The 21,928-nt window shown below is 39.3% G+C and overlaps 1 protein-coding gene across 2 annotated transcripts in view; it reads left to right on the forward strand.

The window, feature by feature from the left end:
* usp33 (ubiquitin specific peptidase 33) overlaps positions 1–21,928 on the forward strand; it is a 34,759-nt gene that overhangs the window by 11,214 nt on the left and 1,617 nt on the right. Inside the window, exons 4-23 of one of the 2 annotated variants that reach the window (XM_008434633.3) lie at positions 24–86; positions 3,281–3,430; positions 3,597–3,705; positions 5,746–5,815; positions 6,977–7,090; positions 7,316–7,394; positions 11,746–12,187; positions 12,685–12,825; positions 12,984–13,099; positions 14,528–14,700; positions 14,789–14,859; positions 14,939–14,972; positions 15,064–15,109; positions 15,772–15,952; positions 16,044–16,170; positions 16,268–16,437; positions 19,148–19,229; positions 19,877–19,985; positions 20,543–20,645; positions 21,263–21,331. In XM_008434633.3, the coding sequence (XP_008432855.1) occupies positions 24–86; positions 3,281–3,430; positions 3,597–3,705; positions 5,746–5,815; positions 6,977–7,090; positions 7,316–7,394; positions 11,746–12,187; positions 12,685–12,825; positions 12,984–13,099; positions 14,528–14,700; positions 14,789–14,859; positions 14,939–14,972; positions 15,064–15,109; positions 15,772–15,952; positions 16,044–16,170; positions 16,268–16,437; positions 19,148–19,229; positions 19,877–19,985; positions 20,543–20,645; positions 21,263–21,331 (2,449 nt within the window). The remainder of the gene's footprint in view (positions 1–23; positions 87–3,280; positions 3,431–3,596; positions 3,706–5,745; positions 5,816–6,976; positions 7,091–7,315; positions 7,395–11,745; positions 12,188–12,684; positions 12,826–12,983; positions 13,100–14,527; positions 14,701–14,788; positions 14,860–14,938; positions 14,973–15,063; positions 15,110–15,771; positions 15,953–16,043; positions 16,171–16,267; positions 16,438–19,147; positions 19,230–19,876; positions 19,986–20,542; positions 20,646–21,262; positions 21,332–21,928) is intronic. The other variant, XM_008434634.3, reaches the window with a different exon arrangement.

Here is a 21,928-nt window from a genome sequence, read left to right on the forward strand (position 1 = left end):
ACCTTGGCGTTTTTCCTCTGTAGAACGGCTGTGCATATGTAGGCTGTGGAGAATCCCATGCTGACCACAGCACAGTCCATTCCCAGGTGAGAGATCTCCCAGCCTTTACGACGCATCTTAGCCAGAAAAAGATTCACATCGAGATTATGGTGTTTAACTTGAAACTATTAAAAGAGGAGGATTGAGTGAGGAAGCAGAGGAGGTGCATGTTGAAGTCCCTGAAATACCACATCAGAGTCCCAGGAGCCATTACTAGCAATAAAACCACCTCCAGCACTGCATGTATTTTTAACCTCCTCTCCCTGTGATCACACACACACACACACACACACACACACACACACACACACACACACACACACACACACACACACACACACACACACACACACACACACACACATCCAGCACGTGCATCCTTTTAGCCCTTTGAAGTGCACTGAACTGACTCTCTGCCTAGATCTCCGCTTTCAGTTCGGTTTCAGCAGCGGATCATCCATTATTAATTTTCGATCCTCAGGGAAGTGGGGGAGATTCGCTAGCGCTCTCAGTTCCATGGTTACAGTATCCACCACTCCTCTTTGCAGTCCTGCAGTTTACTCAGCCTCTTGTCTTCTTGATTGGAACTTTCCTCCCCAGAACATTAGGGCTAATTGGGGTTAGGAGTAAAGGCCGATTTAAAAGGCAAACATGTAATTTGCTCTGCCTTGTCGTTTTCACATCACTGCAGTTAGACTGTGCAGGATTAAAATGGTATCTTCTTCTTTCTGTATTGAGCTGCATATTTAAATCTTGTATGAAATGCTTTCCGTGTGCTGAATGCCCTGAAGGAGAAATTGTTTAATCTTCTTCTCTTCACCATTCATCCAGGAACTAGATCCTGTCTGGATCTGGCAGAGATTATTACTGAGATTACAGTTTGAAATGTATTCCTTATTCAGCTGAATTCGGAAGTTTTTGTTTTATTTATAAGGAAGCTAAGGTTAAAGTATTTGTCCATCCGTTGGTCAACCGTCTAACTGGCCGCTCTATCCTTCACTCTATCCTTCAGTGTAGAAAAGAGTGAACACTATTTGTAGAAAGGATCTCGAACAGTGGCTGCTTATGTTGTTAATATTTTATAGATGGGGTCAAGTGAAGTTTATTAGTATAGCACATTTCAGCAACAACAGGGGCGACTGTGGCTCTATGGGAAAAATAGTTGTCTTGTGGTTACAGGAAGGTTGCAGGTTCGATTCCAGCTTCCTCCTGCCACAGGTCAACTTGCCCCTGGGCAAGGCACTTAACCCCAAATTAATCTGTGCTGATGAATGTATCGGGTGAACAAGGGAATAGTTGTAGAAATATTTAGGTTTTTCTAATTGAAATCAATTGACAGGAATGTCAAAGCAGTTAACTGCAACACATGGCACTATAAGGTTTGGTGAAGAGGCATATTTACGGCATTCTTATTCATGGTTTGCCTTGTACATTTTCCTTCATGAATCTTTTAAATGGGTCGGGGGGGATTTGGGTACCGTGTTCCATCTGGTGTGTCGCTTTTGCCAAATCTGTCCTGGCCCGCTGCGCAAAGGCTAATGGACTCCCTTATGAATAATACAGGCCCTGCTGGTTGGCTGCTGCTCATGTTCAGTCAAACTGTTTCACTGCTGCTGTGTGTCAGGACGGCAGTGGGTCAGCGGGTCTCGGACATTTTCCTCCACAGCACACAGCCGCCTCCACCTGTCGTACCGGCGACCAGACACTGAAAGCACAGCCTGAATGTAGTTAAACCTCTTGTGTTAATGTCTGTTAATCCATAAGTCAAAACGTCACACCTGTGTTCAAGTCCAAACGTTTCAGTTGTTTTTATATTCTCAATGAAAACAGGGTTTGAAAGCCATTTTAGGATGAAAGAAAAGATGCAGATTCACAATTCTTGGAAAACAGTTAATCCAGTCATGTAGGATCCAATTCAGTCCAGGTTAAGTTAGGGATATTACTTTAGTAATCGATTATTTCTGCTGGTTAATGTGATAAAAAATTGGATCTGTACATTCTGCTCATTTAAAAAAATAAAATTTTAACCACATAAACCATTTTTATACAATGTTACAAATATGTTAAAAGATGCAAATAAACAAATAATTTAATACAAATTTTAAATGGGAACATGAACATCTTATTACTTGAAATGCAATAACAGCATTCCTTTGTGAACTCTTGATCATTTGTAGCAAAGGATGCATCTGCAGCTAAAACATCCTTCTAGCATCAACATGTGAAAAGCTCTTTCTGCTTGACTTAATATTAATACGGTGTAGCGCTAATCTGTTGCATATGTTTTGGATTAACCAATGAATAATCTGGTATCTTAAATAGGAGATTATTCTCTTTTTGTTTTACAGAATTTGAACCAGGTGAAGCTAAAACTATTTCGCTTGAGGAGTTTTGTGTAGAATAAATTAAATTTTTAATCTTGATTCCAATAGGTGTATATGTTTTTTGGACTATTTTGGCTTAATTACTATTCTCAATGTGTTTTTCTTTCTGCAAATTGCTAAATTTAAAAATCTGTTTAATCCTGTTAACAATTAATCAAATACTAAATTAGTTGATTATCAATTAATCACGATTAATCTGATTAATCGTTTCAGCCCTATATTAAATTCAAACTAATCTCATTTCTTAATACATTTCAGATTTAATGAAATATGAATTATGATACAATCTAGACGAAGTTAGCTGATCATTTAAAGCCAGTGTTTTGTGTTTGAACACTTAAAATAAGAAAAATTGTTTAACAGATATTGATAATATTTGTTAGAACCAAAACAGTTCTTCAACTAGAACATGTTCAACTCAATTTGAATATCATTCTAAGGTTTGACCTTTGACTTCCAAGATAAATGTATTTGTCAGAGAAAACGCATATTAAACACCGAGCCACACAGGGATTGTTTCTATGAAAAGAAATACATCTTGGTTAAAAAGGTTTTACTGTTCTGAAATCATTCATTGTAATAAATATTAATAGGCTGTTCTGTTTTTCTCTGTAGACTGCATTGTGATAAATCGGTCTGTGTCTCACCTGCAGTAAACAGCTGCATGAAACAAGGCCACCAGAGGAAACCATCTAAAACTACAAACCTCAAACATTTCTGGGCATTCCCGTTATAGGAAATGTTATTTACTACGACTTTATAGTTTTATTTTAAATATTTTAGTGTGGACTGCTTTGGCATCGCTCTTCGATTGTCTAGCAGGGATTTTAATGTTGTTTTAATTTATTTTTGTGCAGGAGACGAGGCACAACCTGACGGTGAATCTGACGACGCTTCGAGTTTGGTGCTACGCTTGCGGCAAAGAGGTTTTCCTGGAGCGTAAATTAGGTCCTCACTCTCCAAACGCCATCGTCGAACCTCTTCCCTTACCGCAGAATGACGTTCAGGTACGAGCTGCCTTCACTTTTTCAACAAGGGTTAATGTTACAGCGCGGTTTGTATTGGTTGCATGTGTTGCTGCACAAGATTCAGCGGTTGCAAAATGTTAAAACTGTGCTTATTTGTTTACTAAATAACATACGATGGTGTTATGTGTGGACAATGTTGCTTTAGGATAACAATAAGGCCCCTGGGAGCCCAACTTCTCTGAAGCTGCCCTCTAATGTTTGTTATGAAGACTTGGACATGGAGACAGAAGAAGAGGACGACCTGCGGGCCAGAGGTGAGTTCACCAAATTGTGTTTTTATGTGAAAAACCCAAGGAAATGCTTTAAAAAAAGCCCTATTCTTCTTTCTATACAAGTGGTTTTAAGTAGAGGTGCTCAAGTCTGATATTAATATCCATATCGGTCCTGATGTTGCAAAAAATACAAAACTAAGTTCTTGGTCAGATATTGTGACAATGTTCCCAGTCTATAAGGGTGAATCTATTCAGTCTAATTCTATGTTTTGTGAGCGACGTCATGTTTTATTATTTATTTTACACTATATGTAGATTTCCTAGTTGCACTTTCTGAACCATTTGAAGGGATTGTTAGTTTATTTTTTTACATGTTTGACCAAAGAAGACAAAAACCTGTTGGTTTTGTCACTTTCAGTTTCTTAATTATTTATTTTACTTTGGCTGTTATACTCATTATTGCTCTGGCTGATCATAGCAAAGTTGTTTTTACATGTTTGACCAAGATGGTGTATTATTTTTTTAAGGTTTTTTTTGGCTCCGTTGGCCTTTATTCTGCAGTCAATTAACAGGAAAGAGGGATTGTCGCTTTGAGGATTAAGGCGTCCGTTTTTGAGTTATGATTTTACACCCTGCGCCCCCTAGAGGTGTATTTATTTAAGTGTGCTGTGCTGGTGGAGAGTTCTCAAATAAATTTGTAATTCAATACATTAGTGTCTGTGTTTAAAAATTAGAAGCGTTTTAAGTCAGTTAAGCTCTGCTCTTCTGTATCGGCTGATAAATATCTGTGTCGTTATTGGAAGTGAAAATAGTGGATCGGTGCGTCCCGAAGTTTCAAATAAATTTCCTCCTCCGCTTTTTAATCCAAATTCAAATATAAACATGTCAAAAGCACTGAAGTTAAAAGCAGCAGTTGGGTTAGGTCAAAGGGTGGCCTGTAATTGGAAACGAAAGGAGATGTAATTTTCCTCTGACAACCTGAGTGAGAGTGTTGCCTCACCCCGTCTCAAGTCTTCCATCAGTTTTACCTCAGCAGAAATCCCACAGACGAGCAATAAAGGTTTGTGGATGAATTACTTACTGCTGTGAATATAAAACAGTCCCAGCTTTTATTTCCATGTTCTTCAGTTTTTCTGCCCAGACACTGCAGCTAAAATTTAACTTTTTGACCAATATTTTTTGTTTCTGAGTGATTCCAGACATGGATCTAATGACATTAGTATTGTTTACAAATAAACACATTATGGTTTTGCTGAAATGCATATTAATAAATTTGGACTGGAAATGCAATGGATACAAGACCAATACAGTAAGATCCAAGAACTTCAATAATCTTATGTTTAAAATTATTTGTGATTCAGAATTACTTAGTCACATTATACACCAGAACATTGAGTGAATACACTGGCTTTCCTTGCATAATAATTTGATGGAGTTCTGGTCCATTTATCCTGACAGAACTGGTGCAACTCTCTATGTGTCTTTAAAACATTATAATATATTTTCTTAATATTTTATGTCTTATTTTATTATTTTATTGTATCCATTTTTGTAACTTGTCAAAAGAACTGCAGATATGTTTGAGTTGTACATTTTAATAAAGGTCATTATCAATATATGCATGCATGTGATTCTCTAGATCTTTCTGGAACATTAGTATTTTAATCCTAGAAATGTTATTCAGCTGATAAAAGGCCAACTTTGTTACCGTCTTTATGTGTCTCAGAAGGTTCAGCTCAAAGTTCATCACTACACCCAGATTTCACACCTGATCATAATCTTAAAGCTGATATCATCACCTGCTTTAAAGCAGAGTAATCTTAGTTTGTGAATTTAAAAAAAGTAATTTAAAAACAATCTAAAACTCCTAAATTACATAGAAGAGTAAAAGTTTAGTCCCCTGACTCCACCCTAAACGTGGAGAAAACTGTGACCTTTTTTCCGTACCTGCTGTAAAACTTTAATCCCTGGAACCGAGTTGGTCTTGTGAACATTTCCACACTTCCTGTGAGCCACCACTCATTTCTAAATATAATTCATGAGAAGCTTGCTCTAACTTCTGGGGTTTTCTGTGCTCTTCAGGTCTGACAGGGCTGAAGAACATTGGCAACACTTGCTACATGAACGCTGCCCTTCAAGCCCTTTCCAACTGGTGAGTCCCGTCCTCTGCGCCGCATCAGCCTCTGAAAGCGTCGCTTTCTGACGGTTTCCCCCCATCTTACTGTCCTTTTATCACACTTTCAGCACTCTCTTTCTGTATCCATTTGCTATTTTTTTTTCTTATTATGTTCCCACTCGCTTCTTGCAGACGGTGAGAAATAACCACGACTGTGTTCATTTGGGAGATAGATGGCTGAGTGCGAGTTGCTGCACTGCACCATTTGAGAAGCCAGAAATGGCCTTTTGTAGTTCCCCGTGGGCTCTTGTGTTACACATCACCTCCTGCTCTATTCACTTCTGCATCTTTACTCTTTTCTACTGTTTCCTTTGACTCTTCTGAGATTCTCTTTGTTTAAGTAGCCGTTTGGTTTGGGTAGTTACAGCTCTTGGGGGGGGGTTGGGGGGGGTGGAGAAAATGAAGAGCTCACTGCAGTGAACCCCATTGAAAGCCTCCTGGTTTCTCCACCAAATAATGATTTCCGTACTCTTGCTTAGTTAAAACATTAGTTGCTGTTTCTAAATGAATATGAACTTGTTTTCTTTGGAAGAAAACAAGTTAATCTTTTTTATTATTTTGACCACTTCTCATTTTCTGCAAATAAATACTACATTTTTGCTTTGAATTTCGGAGACATGTTGTCTGTAGTTCATAAATTAAAAGAACAATGTAAATTTTATCAAACAATTACCTGTAAGAAGTAAAATCAGAGAAACTGATTATTTAAGGTTTTTCCAGAGCTGTTTGTTAAAAGTTTGACCTAAAGAAGAGGGTTACAGTTATGTTTTAACAATGTGAGAGTCTGAGTCGCAGGAGCATTTTCTGAAACTTTTCTCTGCTTTTACTATTTTGCAAATTCCTGTTCATTCTGCATCTGCTGAACAAAATCCCTTTGCCGTTTTCTTTCGTTAGCTTTGATGTTCTTTCGCTCTCACTTACATGAAACGTCTTCCCCGCATGGGATAGCGGCTGTGGGAATTTTTGATAACACTCTGCAAGTGAAATAAGGTTTTATTTATATCCATGTAAAAAATACAGAACAGAGCAAGTATGGAACAATTGCAGGGAACTAAACCACTGTAGAGCTCCCTTCAAACAAAAATATTTTTGATTGTATCTTATAAATGATATATTTATTCTTTCTTTTCACTGCAGCCCGCCTTTGACACGGTTTTTTCTTGATTGTGGTGGTTTGGTAAAAACGGACAAGAAGCCTGCTCTCTGCAAAAGCTACCAGAAGCTGGTGTCAGATCTGTGGCACAGGAACAGGTCGGATATTATCGTCTGTTTATCCCCGTGTTTCTCCCCCTGTTTTTCATCTCTAAACATGTTTTTACAAGCTACACTGAAAGTCCAGGTGTAATTTTTAACACAACCTCACCACATTGTGATAGCTGCTTTCAGAGAAAACATTTTGCAGAAGCTGGAATATAAATTATTTGAGCATATCTCTGCTTTTCTTTAAAAGTTGACTGTTTCCCCCTCTCATTGCAGACCCTCCTACGTCGTTCCAACCAACTTGTTCCAGGGGATCAAAGCCATAAACCCGATGTTTAGAGGGTATTCTCAGCAGGTAGGACGTACTTCATGATGAAACCAGTGTGCAACATACAGTCTCATGCAAAACTTCTCCAAGTTTTACCACAAATATCAATTAATATTTTGGGGATTTTTGGTAATAAAGCTTTACAAAGTATCAGATAGTTGTGAAATTGAAGGAAGATTTTATATATATATATATATATATATATATATATATATATATATATATATATATATATATATATATATATAAATAAATAAATTTAAAAAAAATTCCCTTCTCACCTTCCGTGGGTGGTCTGTTTCATCCTCTGAGCTCGGGTCCTCTACCAGAGGCCTGGGAGCTTGAGGGTTCTGCGCAGTATCTTGGCTGTGCCTAGAACTGCACATTTCTGGACTGAGATGTCTGATGTTGTTCCTGGGATCTGTTTGAGCCACTGCTCCAGTTTGGGGGTGACTGCCCCGAGGGCCCCGATGACCACAGGCACCACTGTGGTCTTCACCTTCCAGGTCTTTTCCAGTTCCTCCCTGAGGCCCTGGTATTTCTCCAATTTCTCATGCTCCTTTTTCCTGATGTTGTAGTCACTTGGTATTGCTACATCCACCACAACGGCTTTCCTCTGTTCTTTATCCACCACCACAATGTCTGGTTGGTTCGCCATTACCATCTTGTCTGTCTGGATCTGGAAGTCCCACAGGATCTTAGCTCGGTTATTCTCCACCACTTTTGGGGGTGTTCCCCACTTTGATCTCGGGGCTTCCAGTCCATATTCTGCACAGATGTTCCTGTACACTATGCCCGCCACTTGGTTATGTCGTTCCATGTACGCTTTCCCTGCCAGCATCTTGCACCCTGCTATTATGTGCTGGACTGTCTCAGGGGCCTCCTTGCACAACCTACACCTTGGGTCTTGTCTGGTGTGGTAGATCTGAGCCTCTATTGCTCTGGTGTTTAGGGCCTGTTCCTGGGCGGCCAGGATGAGTGCCTCTGTGCTGTCCTTGAGTCCAGCTTTCTCCAGCCATTGGTAGGTTTTCCTGACATCAGCCACTTCAGTTATTTGTCGGTGGTACATCCCATGTAGGGGCTTGTCCTCCCATGATGGTACTTCCAGCACCTTGTCTTCTGTTCCCCATTGCCTGAGACATTCGCTGAGCACATCGTCCGTTGAGGCTTTGTCCTTGATGTATTTATGGATCTTGGATGTTTCATCCTGGACAGTGGCTCTCACACTCACTAGTCCTCTGCCTCCTTCCTTACGGCTCGTGTACAGTCTCAGGGATTTGGGGTGGAACCCTCCATGCATGGTTAGTAGCTTCCTAGTCTTAACATCCGTGGCCTTCATCTCTTCCATTGGCCAGCTAATTATTCCGGCAGGGTATCTGATTACTGGTAAGGCATAGCTGTTTATTGCACGGATCTTGTTCTTGCCATTGAGCTGGCTTCTCAGGACTTGCGTTATTCGTTGGAGGTATTTGGCTGTGGCTCCTTTCCTTGTGACCTCATCGAGGTTGCCATTTGCTTGTGGTATTCCCAGGTACTTGTAGCTATGCTCTATGTCTGCTATTGTTCCTTCTGGGAGTGAGACCCCTTCTGTGTGGGCGACCTTCCCTCTCTTTGTGACCATCCGACCACACTTCTCTAGTCCGAATGACATCCCAATGTCAGTGCTGTAGATCCTGGTGGTGTGGATCAGTGAGTCGATGTCTCGCTCGCTCTTGGCGTACAGCTTGATGTCATCCATGTAGAGGAGGTGACTGATCGTGACCCCATTCTTGAGTCGGTATCCGTAGCCAGTCTTGTTGATGATTTGGCTGAGAGGGTTCAGGCCTATGCAGAACAGCAGTGGGGACAGAGCATCTCCTTGGTATATGCCACATTTGATGGACACTTGTGCAAGTGGTTTGCAGTTGGCTTCAAGGGTGGTTTTCCACAGCCCCATCGAGTATTGTTCAGTTTGCAATAATGCAATAATGCAATAATGTTCAGTTTGTTCAGGAAAATAAACAGGATAAATAAAAATAAACAGGAAAAATAAAAAGGTGAACTGTTTATAAAACACTTTACACCATATGATGAAGTATTAGAGACAAACCAATATATTTTTATAAATTATGACAATATAGTCATAATAGTAGCAGAATAAAAACAATAATACAGGAAGAAAGTCGTGTTATTAATAGAAAAACTTTGTATCTGATCTTTTAACTCTAGCAATCAGCTCGATAAGTCTGTGTGGTTCATTAATAATAAAAAAAAATGCTAATTTAATAATTTGATTCTTTTTGTCAAACAAACATTTTGTGTTATTCTTTTGAGTTCTCATAAAATTACTACTTTATTCTCCTAATATCATGACTTTATTGTTCTATTATTTCGACTTTATTCTCTGAATTAAAAAGAAAATCTCTTATCTTGGCCCTAATACTCTATCGTACTTTAGTACTGCCTCACTGTGATGCCCCTAAATAAAATCTTCAGAAGTAACCAAATTGGTAAACGGTTAAAAAAATAAAAATAAATAAAACTGCACATCACCCTCAGCAGGAATTGTCTACTTCCAAGTTAATAACTCAAATTTATAATTCCTCTGCACCCAAATCCACGCCTTAACGGACAATTACATAATTTGTGCTGATACTATTTTTAAATGTAAAGCTGTGTCTTTTTGATATGCAAAGAATAATAAAAAATGTGTATTAAACTAAAGCTCGTCTTGTCTTCAGCCAGTGTTTGCAAGGATTTCACAGGCCTAATAAATCTGCTCTTTTCCTCCTGGCTTGCCAGAGTTTGTTTGGAAGAGTTGGGTGAGGAATATTCATTTGTCACGCCACGCTGTGCTGCAAGGCCTTGAATTTAACATTGCTATGAATAAAGATAACATTCCAGCTCCTGGGAGAGGGAAGTTAATTTAGCTTGAAGGAGGCGATTGGGTTTCTGAGGTTCGTTAAGTTTGATTACACGTTCGGCGGTGTTTGGTTTCGGATTTTGTGATCCAGAATTGGCATGAACAAGGAGGAAAAGTAGCTTTAGTGTGTAATTTCAGAAGAGTGTCTCTGGGAAAGCTTCACTATGCTGGCTATGAAGTAATGCTTTGGTGAGTTTTAGCAGAGTGTCTGTGTCCTTAAAAATTCATGTACCTAAAATTAAGGTCTTAGATTCATCAAAATATGCATGCTCGCCTTAAATACGTTAATCACAGGCCTTAAATGTTGTCATGTCAGGGCTGTTTAATCTCATGTTTTCTATGTTTGTTTTTTTCTGTCACACAAAAGTCTGAGTTTTGTAACTCGAGGCAGTTGAAACACTTGGTAACTATATGCTTATATACCACATTCTATCTAGCTGGGTTTTATATATTTTTTTTTACACCTGACATGTGTTAGGAAACGTCTAAAATTTATCTCCAGTTAGCTGGACGTCGTTTGTTTTCGCCACTGGATCACTCCTGTTGCCAACCTGTATGATGATATGTGGAAGAAAAAAGCTGCTGTCAAGAGCCACAAACAAACCCCAGAAATTTTACAGTTTTCACGTGGCTTAGCTAAAGCTCACCAGAAAACGTTTGACGCCGCTGCTGCTACTGGTACTGATCCCAAAGTAGCATTTAGGGCGACACAAACTCTGAAGTGGAAGGTTTAGTGGACTTTAAAGAAGACGTATTATAAAACATGCAAAATTCACATTTTGCATGTTTTTCTACTTCCTCTTGGGCCTCTACTGCTTCTAAAAACAGCCCATGAAAGAACCAATCAGCCATATTTTGGCAATAAGTTAATGTTATTTAGTATCTGAAAAATCAGCCGTTTCCTAATATAATTTCACAAATCAGCAGCCACTGCCCTTCACCTAGCAACCCAAGTGAAGCAGCACATTTGGTGCTATATAGGCACCATACAATGGCTCCTGGAAAAGATAAGTGCTTTTTTTGTTAACTTATCATCCAGAAACAACTTGCTGAATTCTTGTTGGTTGTGCACGAGGCTCCACTTCTGCTTTTCAAAGATGTATGGTTGTATAATTGTGCGTCTGTTTGCAGCCATTTTCATATGGAGTGTAAACATTGAGTTTAGAGGAACGTGGCCAGCAGCAGCTTATTTGGATTTAAAGTGACAAGACACCTTAAAACAGCTCAAAATAGGCCGAAGTGGCCAGACTAAAATCTCATTATCTAAGAGTGATTTTTGAGAAATAAATGTAATGAACATGTTTTGTACAGCCCATAATAGGTCTTAAATTTCATTTGCATTGGTCTTAAAAAAGTCTTAAATTTGAGTTGATGCTCAAAGAAACCTTGTTTATTTCTTTTGGTCAGAGTCAGGCGTCAGTTAAATGTATTGCAAAGTTGACCGTCCTTTTGTTTCGATCTCTGCTGAACCATTAGGATTCCCAGGAATTTCTGCGCTGCTTGATGGATCAACTTCACGAGGAGCTGAAAGAGTCTGTGCCAGAGCCCTTCGACCTTTCCACCAGCATCGCCATGGACGACAGTCCCGAGGAGGACAACCACAGCCAGTCGGACAACGACTTCCAGTCCTGCGAGTCCTGTGGCAGCAGCGAGCGGGCCGACAACGAGGTGCAGGGCAGCAGCATCGTCATGGACAACACCAACGAGGCAGAGATGCTGATTCCTGAGCAGAATGAGATCCAGGCCAACAGGGAGTGGCAGAAGGAGAAGAACATGATTAATGATCTGTATCGCTCCGGGGTTAACGGCGTTATGGGGGGAAACAACGGAGACATCGACAAAGACGTTGACACCACCACGGACACCATGCCCATTATCAGCAGCCAAGGAGCCCTCAAGGTTCAGGGCAGAACATCAGGTAATACGTTTTATTACAGTGTTTCCCTCTCTACTGCTTTCCATATCACCCTACACTCTCTGCACAGGTGGCTTCCGAAGATAATCAGCTGCACTAGACTTTGTTTATGGAGAACTGAATGCAAATGCATACCACATTTTTAGACTTTTATTTAAAAAGTCTAAAAATGTTTGCAGTTTTAGACTGCAAACATTTTTGCAGTCTAAAACTGCAAAAATGAAAACTGCAATCAGCGCAGCCCTACTTCACATTCAAGTATCGGTCAGTCGCTGATTGTTTTATTTTGTATAGTTACTTATTTCAAACAGACAAAAGTAAAAACAAGAAAAAATTCAAATTTAAACAAATTATTATGCCCAGTTGACATGCAATTTTACATTCCCCAAATCTCCCAAAATTAAGTAAATCATGAAAAATGTATCGGTCCACAACTAGTCAAAATACCTCTGCTACTCACGATAAATGTTCAATGTTTAATACTATTTCTTTTCCTTCAGATTGCTTTTCGGATATCCAAATGTCCAACATCACACGACCACAAAGTCCAGTCACTATAGAAGGACATATTCCCAAAATATCCAGCAGTCCTCCCAAAGCTACCTCCGGATGGCTGAGCTTAAACCCTGCACACAAGAAAGGTACGGCGCTTCTGTTGCCTGCAGCTCAGCTCACAGTCATGATTAGAGCCAAATCACGCCGAGAGTTAAAAAAAGGAGATGTGAGTGGGACAGGATGGCAGGAATATCCTTGGCAAACCTGACTGTAAACCGGTGTTCTCACATTCTGCTTCTCACAGCAGTCGCAACGTTCTCCCCGCCAAAGAACAAGCGACAGAGGAGATACCGCAGCGTCATCTCAGACGTCTTCGATGGGACCATTGTCAGTTCAGTTCAGTGCCTCACCTGTGATCGGGTCAGTGTGGCTGTTCTCTAAGTACTTATCCTCTAACACAGCAGTGTAAAAGGGCCGGTGGTTCCAGAACCCATTTACAAACTGATAAAACATCAATAAGTACGTGTCTCTGTTAAAATTAAATATCGAACGTCTTTTAACTCATCAGTCCCTCCTGTATTTCATGATTGTTTTCGGCAAATTTGCAATATTTACGCTCATAAATGACTTCCTGTCAATTGTTGATGGGAAGTGAGACATACAGCCACCTGCAGGTGGGAGTTAGCATCACTTAAACCCAGTGTTGTCTACCATTTTTGCAGAAAATTTGCAATAAACTCGTAAATAAATGTAGGATTTGTTGATTTTGATTGAATTTTGCCAAAAAAAAAAACTGGATGTAACTTGGAAGTATTCAGGTACAAAACTGTTTTGCTTTGATTAAATAACATTTGAACACTCAACTGTGATCTTAAAGGTTCTAGTTATGCATTCCTCTGGAGTCCAGAGGGGCCACATAAAAAGCCCAGGGCCTTGAGTTCGACACATATGCTTTAATACCTTTATATTCCAAAACTGATGAGAAGCTATCAATGTTTTTAGATATGAAGATACGAAAGGAGTTCTTTTGTTTTCATGAAATTTATCCTTGTGATTTCTGCACAATTAATTAATCACAATTAATCGTGGGTGGCCAGAAATCTTTTCTGTATCCTCTCTGGGCTCAAGGAATACCATGGCAACATAAAGTAATTAGACTAGATGTTATAAAAAATAATGTTTACTGCACACTAATGAATGTTTCAGTTATTGATTTTTATATTGATTATCATGACTGGAGAAAAAAAATTGATAATTTTTCTGATTTTTCATTTAAGTTTCAGAAATAAATTAAAATACTCAAATATAACTTATTTTCTAAATTAGAAAAGAAGCATCTTATTGCACAAATACAACAACATAACATTTCTTTTGCAGCAAAAAAAACACTTCTGAGTTGAATCCTTTATGCTTGACTTAACAGCAACGCAATATAGAGGTGATCTATTGATTAGGTTTTGAATTAACCAATAAATAATTGGATAGAAAATGTGCTTAATAGGATATTTTTAAGACAATCTGAAGTGGGTGAAGCTAAAACCTTTCCACTTCAGGAGTTTTGTATAGAACATATTTACTGGCATTTTTTTTTTCATTTTAAATGCAAAATGTAAATATTTTTGTACAATTTTGGCTTAAATACGTCTCTGAGTTTGTTGTTCTTTCACCGATTGACCTATTTTTCAAACTCTAGTTAACAGTTAACAGATTACTAACTAAATCAATTAATCCAATTAAGCATTTCAGCCCTAAAGCACAGTTTTCTACAACTTAGTTAAATGTTTTTGCAGTGTTTGCTGCCATGATGTGTCCATGGCTGAATGTTCAGTGTGTGGTCCATGGCTGCAGGTATCTGTGACCCTGGAGAACTTCCAGGATATCTCGTTGCCCATCCCGGGGAAAGAGGACCTGGCCAAGCTCCACTCGGCGTCCCACCAGACCGCCCTGGTGAAAGCCGGCTCCTGCGGGGAAGCTTACGCAGCTCAGGGCTGGATAGCGTTTGTCATGGAGTACATCAGAAGGTTTGTGTAAAACACCTGCGCTGACTTTGCCGGCAGTTGTTGTGTCCTGTAAGCTTGTGCCAAATGAAGGTTTTTGTTTCTTCTCCAGCTGGTTCTGGGGTCCAGTGGTTACACTACAAGACTGCCTTGCTGCTTTCTTTGCCAGAGATGAACTAAAGGGTGAGTAAATTGGAGGAAAAACTGACTTTTCATATGCAAATGATTCCTGTTTTAACAACATTTTGTTCTTTGCTTGCAGGAGACAACATGTATAGCTGTGAAAAATGCAAAAAGTGAGTGAATGAAGTAGCTCTTCCTAAACTGAACTATTTTCCTGCAAAACAAAACTGCACCTATAATAATCTGCTAATCTTTATTTCCTAGGTTAAGAAACGGAGTGAAATTCTGTAAAATGCAGAATTTACCAGAGGTACAGAAAATCCATTTAAAGGGGCAATATTATGTAAAATTGACTTTATTTTGAAGTTCACATTGTGTCATAATGTTATGAAGTGTCGCTTTGATTCTTTCATGCATTTTTGGGAAATCATTTAATCACCATGGCAACCACTCAGCTGTGCAAAAACGCCAGGGTGGACCTAGCTCCGCCTTCGAGACACAGCTCCTCCTCTGAGCTGCAGTTTTCAGGCTTCTGAGTTCTCACAGAGCACTCAGGTCCTTCAGACTAGCCAGCAGCAATTAGCAAACACCTGGTGGAACTGCGTATCACATTCTCAGTATAATGCTGGTTAATTAAGGGCAATGTGGTGATGACTTCCTGAAGGTGGAGTTTCAGAAAGAGCAGGAGTTTTTAAAGAGACAGAGGCCCAATTTCAAGGGCCTCTGTCTCTTTAAGCATTTTTAAATTTAAGCGTTTTTAAATTTTTTTAAATTGCTTAAAAATGTAAGTGTTTATTTAAATTTAAGCGTTTTTATAACAAGTGAAGGTAACATAGACACTTGATTTTGCTATAAAATGATCCTATGTGGTTGGAAAACACCTAATACTGCCCCTTTAACCACCTTCCTTATCCATATTGTAAGGAATGTTTCTTTTTGTGAAATAATCAAGCTGAACTCCCTGTGCTCCAGATCCTGTGTATTCACCTGAAGCGCTTTAGACACGAGCTGATGTACTCCACCAAGATAGGCACGCACGTCTCATTCCCGCTCGAAGGCTTGGACCTGCAGCCGTTCCTGGCCAAAGACAGCTCGGCCCAGACCACCAGCTACGACCTGCTGTCCGTCATCTGCCACCACGGCACTGCCAGCAGTGAGTGGGCACTGAAGCTCTGCCATCTACTGGCACGCAGAAAAAAACTCTCGCCGGCTTGCTTTGATTTGTGAACGCTGTCTCATTTTAGGTGGCCACTACATAGCGTACTGCAGGAACAGCGTGAATAATCTGTGGTATGAATTTGACGACCAAAGTGTGACCGAGGTGCCCGAGTCGTGCGTCCAGAATGCAGAGGCTTATGTTCTGTTTTATAAGTAAGACATCAGAGTTGAACTTTTTCTTCTTTTCTGGTTTTTAATCAGTGCCGCTTTGACTCCTCGCTCACATCTGATTAATGTGTTTCTGTCGCAGAAAGAGCAGCGAGGACGCGGTGAAAGAACGTAGGAGAGTGTCGGGGTTGTTGAGCATGATGGAGCCCAGCCTGCTGCAGTTCTACATCTCCAGGCAGTGGCTCAACAAATTCAAGACCTTTGCAGAGCCGGGCCCCATTTCCAATGATGACTTCCTTTGTGTTCATGGAGGTGCGCAAGTCATTTCCTCACTGAAAAACTCAGTTCTGACAATTTCACTGCCAACTTGAAAAGCGCCTGTTTGTGCCCATCGTTTCCTAGTTTTATCAAGAACATTAAAGAAATGAATCTATACAGGATGTCCTCTCATCCTTAAAAATTCTTAAATTTATGTATCTAAAATTAAGGCCTTAAAAATGTCTTGGATTCATAAAACAGAATCACTGCAAAAACAAAATCCTACCAAGTATTTATGGTCTAATAAGACAAAATTGACTTAAAAGTAACTTTTCAGCACTACATAGAAGCAATACTTAAGTCAATAACTCTTAAATGTTGATGAAAAACTACTAGCTCCATTATTTCACTTCATGGGAAAAATGTTTTGTTGCAAGTGAAAATATCTGCCAATGGAGCATCAATATTAAGGAATTATTGACTTAAAACGAGCTCTTCTGTCTTGATGAAAAGTTACTTGTAAGTTAGTTTTTTTATTTCAAATATAAGATGAAACAATTTCACCAAAAACTAGACTAAAAATGCTTGGTAAAATTATGATTTTTTGCAGTGAAGTTGGTCTTAAGAAGGTTAATCATGGATCTTAAATTTTGTCAGAGCAGGAATATTTAATCTTATATATTCTATATAGGTTTTTTTTTCTTTTTCCTTTTCTGTCACCCAAAACTTTTGAGTTGGGCGCAGATATCTTCATTGAGTCAGTTGAGGTCATCAATATATATCAATAATTGAGGACACCGGTAGCGAGTAGCCAATATATCCTTGCTAGCTTGCTATATAGTTTTTTTTTCCTGTTGTTGTGGGTAAGTGAAAATTTATCGGCAGTTAGCTGGTCGCCGTTTATATTTGCTGTTTGCTCTGTAGTTGTCAATTCACACAAGAAAAAGTACACAGAGCTAATATGCAATTTTATTTTGTACATTTCTGCTTCAATACAGGTCTTAAATTTCATTCATGATGGTCTTAAATGTCTGAAGTTGGTGAAACCGCAGAAACCCTACAATAAAGAGCATGCAAAAACAGAAATGCCTGCAGGTTGCTACATCATGTCTTATTGGTACAGAGATGATATCAGTGCAGTAAAACTAAGATCGTCTCTGGGCAAAGCGGCCGGCTCAGAGCATAACAGTTTCTCACCTTCAGAAATGTATTTTCAGGCAAGCTGTGGCAGCATATGTCCTCAGGAAGTGGTTTTCTATAATAATACCTTCATATGGTTGGTTGTCCTTTTGCTTTTTTTATTTGAAAATGTTCACTTGAATTTTAATCATCTTAGATAAAAGATGAGGATTCAAACATTCGCTACCCTGAAAGCTAATGACTTATCCTGATTATTATAATTAGAGCCCTGTGCAGCTTTCAAGTACCTCTTAATCACAATGTTCATTGTCTTGACTTGTCACAGTTAAATCTCCTGCTGTACAGCTTTTCTGCAGAATCTCTGCAGCCCTACAGTGTCAACCTTGTTTTCCGATGTTATACAAGTTTTGCATAAAGCAACAAGATGGAAAAATTTAATATTTTAATAAGTTTTAAGCGTGCAAAGTTAAAATATACACTGTTGTCCTCATTTTTAATTCTAAAGTTATACATTATTTTATACATTTTTAATAATGAAGGTTAAACTTTTGCTAATTTTTTTAATTCAGTGTCACAAGAAATGGCTTTTTTGTTGTTTTTATGAGATTGGCAAATTGCTCCAGCTGTTTAAATTTGGATTAGGGCTGCATAATATTAGAAAAACTGACATTGCATTTTTTTTCTGCCAGCAGTGAGTGGGCAGTAGCTCATCTGCTGCTGTGAGACTCTGTCAAACTGACTAAATATTACAATACAGGTTCATAATACTTGGAACATATTAGCCAATAATTACTGCTTTCCAAAGAGTCATTTGCAGTGTCAATATTGCACACGCTGACATTATGATGGTGCCATATTTGTGCTATATTGGGTATACATAATTTAGATTTCATTAAAGAAAGTTCAAAGAGTAAAACATTTTGAAACATTAGATGTAAAGATATTCTTAAGTTTTGTCATTCTTTGGGAGACTCATTCTGAGCCACAGAAAACAGTAAATGTGATGTTTTTAAGGTTTCTATAAACTATAAATAAATTTTTAGCAAGATTTATTTTTTCCTCATAAAGGATTATTGAGTTTTATTAATTAAAAATTTATATATTGCAAGTATTTCACCTGCAAAATTATGTTATGAAGCACACTCCAATGAATAATTTCAAAAACGTCCGTTACCTAGCAACCCTAGCAAAGTCCAGCCCATTACCCGGCAACCTCATCTGAGTTCCAGGATGTTGGGTCAGCTTGTTTTATCAATGCGTGCACTGTACAATGGCTGCTGGAAAAGACGAGTGTTTGTTGTTGACTTACCATCCAGAAACCACTTACTGCTTTCTTGTTGGTTCTGCTGGAGGCTCCACTTCTGCTTTTCAAAGATGTACTGTTGTGTAATTGTGCATTGAGTTCAGGAATCAATATTTGGTGGAATAACCAGGAGGTTTTCAACGGGGTTCAGTGCAATGGGCTCTTAGTTTTTTCCGGAGCTGAATAAGGACACACATAGCCATTAATGGACACATACACATATAACCACCATATAATCAGTGGATGTGAGAGTTCAGGGTGTTGATTGTCTTTGGGAAGAAGCAGTTTTTGAGTCTGCCTGTTTTGTTTTTGTTTTATCAGGCGTGCCACCCAACAAAGCGCCGTACATCGACGACCTGGTGACGATGCTGCCCCAGAACGTGTGGGATCACCTTTACAGCAGGTACGTCTGTAAAGGTGCCGTCTGGCTGCGGTTGTGTTTGCCTTGTGGAGTGCACTGCAAAAACACCAAATCTTACCAAGTATTTTTAACCTAGTTTCTAGCCCAGTTATCTTATTACACTTGAAATAAGACAAAACTAACTTACAAGTATCTTTTCAGCAAGATGTAGGAGCTTGTTTTAAATGAATAATTCTTTAATATTGGTTAAAAGTACTAGTTTCCATCCATCCATCCATCCATCCATTTTCTTCCGCTTATCCGGGGTTGGGTCACGGGGGCAGCAGCTTCAGAAGGGAGGCCCAGACTTCCCTCTCCCCAGCCACTTCTTCCAGCTCCGGAGGAATCCCAAGGCGTTCCCAGGCCAGCCGAGAGACATAGTCCCTCCAGCGTGTCCTGGGAGGGACTATGTCTCTAGTTTCATCGGCAGATATTTTCACCCATCACATGGGACAAATGTCTTGTTATAAGTCAAATAATCTGCCAATGGAATTAGTACTTTTTCCAACAATATTTACTTAAAACAAGCTTCTATATTTTGCTGATAAGCTACTTTCAAATGACTTTATTTCAGGTTTCTTTAGATATTTGCACTAAAACTAGACAGAGAATACTGTGCGTGTTTACCTAACCCATGTGTTTGCCTGCAGGTACGGAGGGGGCCCTGCTGTCAACCACCTGTACGTTTGCCACACGTGCCAGATTGAGATAGAAAAACTGGAAAAGCGGCGCAAATCGGAGCTGGACCTGTTTGTCCGGGTGAGCCCTTCGCTCCGTTTGTTTGAAATCATCTGATAGCGCCTGGCTAAGCAGCGAAGACGAAGCAGAAGCTGTTTTGGGTGTGAATGATAATGCATTGTGTGCCTCGGAGCAGCCAGGACTAATGGGTGCATGCAGGCCCATTCTCCAGTCTTTTTGTAACCAGTTGATGAGATGAGAAGGAGAGAGTCCGATAAAAGCCTTATCATTAATGGATGGAGACAGATGCAGCTGTTAGTGCCTCGCTCACACAGGCGCTGCTCCAAGGAGAAATAAATGCATTATGCGTGTGAATTGGAGGAAAGAACAGAAAGACGGAAATAACCGCGAGTTTATTTCTGTGAAACATTAAAACTGGCGCAGTGTGGTGTCAGGACTGTCTTCTAATTGGAGGAACTACCAGAGAGAATTAATTAGGTTTTTCATCTGTTCTCTTCTAAATCCTTTCATCCTCAAATATGTTTTACCCCCACCCATCTTACGTTCCCTTTCCTCCCTCTTGTCTCCATCACTCACTCCTCCCCCACTTCCTCTCTGCCGCTCCCCCCTCCCTGTAGCTCAACAAGGCGTTCCAGGAGGAGGAGTCTCCGGTGGTCATATACTGCATCAGCATGCAGTGGTTTCGTGAGTGGGAGGGCTTTGTCAAAGGAAAAGACAATGGTAAATGGACTGAAGTCTTTCCTTTCCTCCCCCCTGTCCCGTTTAAATATCTACTTAAAAGGTCATATGAAGATTGAATAAAAACTGATGTGTGCTGATGATTAAAATGTGGGAAATGTTTCATCCTGAAGTAAGCAACTGGTGTAGATGTGGATAAATTGTGAATAGTATATTTCTTGTTTGTGGATGTAATTAATTTAGCAGGGAAAAAAACCCTCCTGATGTTTCATCAGAGAACTTCCTGAGTCCCCTGAGTCAAGATTCTGTCATGCTGCAGCAAAATGAAGTGTCACAATACATTTCATTTTCTAGGCTTCCCTCACTTTGTATTGTCATTTCTATTTATAACGACTTGCATCTGGAGCGTTTGGGAAAGTCTTTTTTTTATTTATTTATTTTTTTTGTTTTCTTTGACTTCTGCTCCTCTGATATTTGCGTTCTCTCAGTAACAAACGGGAAGTCGTCTTCGCTTTTCGTAGAACGACAGAAACGTTTGGCATTTTAACACGTTTGCTCTTTGTGTCAGCTGCAATTAAAATATGTCTTTAAAGACATCATGTGTGCGAATTACTGGTGATATTAAACACTTGTTTCTCCTTCTCATCTGTCGTTTTAAGATCCTCCAGGACCGATTGATAATTCCAAAATATCCGTTAACAAGAACGGACATTTTATCCTCAAACAAGGTATGAACAAGATGTACGCCACACAAAAAAAACATCCTGTCTCACAGTCTGACATAAAATCAGATTTACCTTTTCTAGATGAGTTGTGATTTTCTTTTTCTGCTTATTTTTTTATTTCTTTTTTCAAAGTCAGAGGTTTGAAGTGTTACTATGCCTCTAAGCAACATCTGAGCTAAATTCGAGTCGCACCTGTGGATGTATTTCTCACGATATCACACCAGGAAACACAAGATGGTATTGTGGAAAAATCACAAGAACTCAACCAAGATATCAGAAATTTGATCTTCAAAACTCTAGATCAACCACAAGTCATCTAATGTAAAATGATTTTTGGGTCGTATCAAAATCATAAATGTCCTCAAAGGACCACTCAGAGCTACATTATCAAACTATTAATGTGTTAAGAGTTTGATAAATACTTCTTAAAATTGATTTGATTGATAAAATGCATAAACACACCTGTTATCTTGAACATTCTCAGGAGTCTAGAGGGCCACATAAAAAGCTACAGCGGGCCAGATTGGGCCCCCGGGCCTTGAGTTTGACTCCATGTTGTCATGTTCATATGTTCAGATAATTATATACAAGTGTCAGCAG

This window comes from Poecilia reticulata, chromosome 17 (assembly GCF_904066995.2).
Source record: "Poecilia reticulata chromosome 17, P_reticulata-male-v2, whole genome shotgun sequence".
NCBI classification, from domain to species: Eukaryota; Metazoa; Chordata; class Actinopteri; order Cyprinodontiformes; family Poeciliidae; genus Poecilia; species Poecilia reticulata.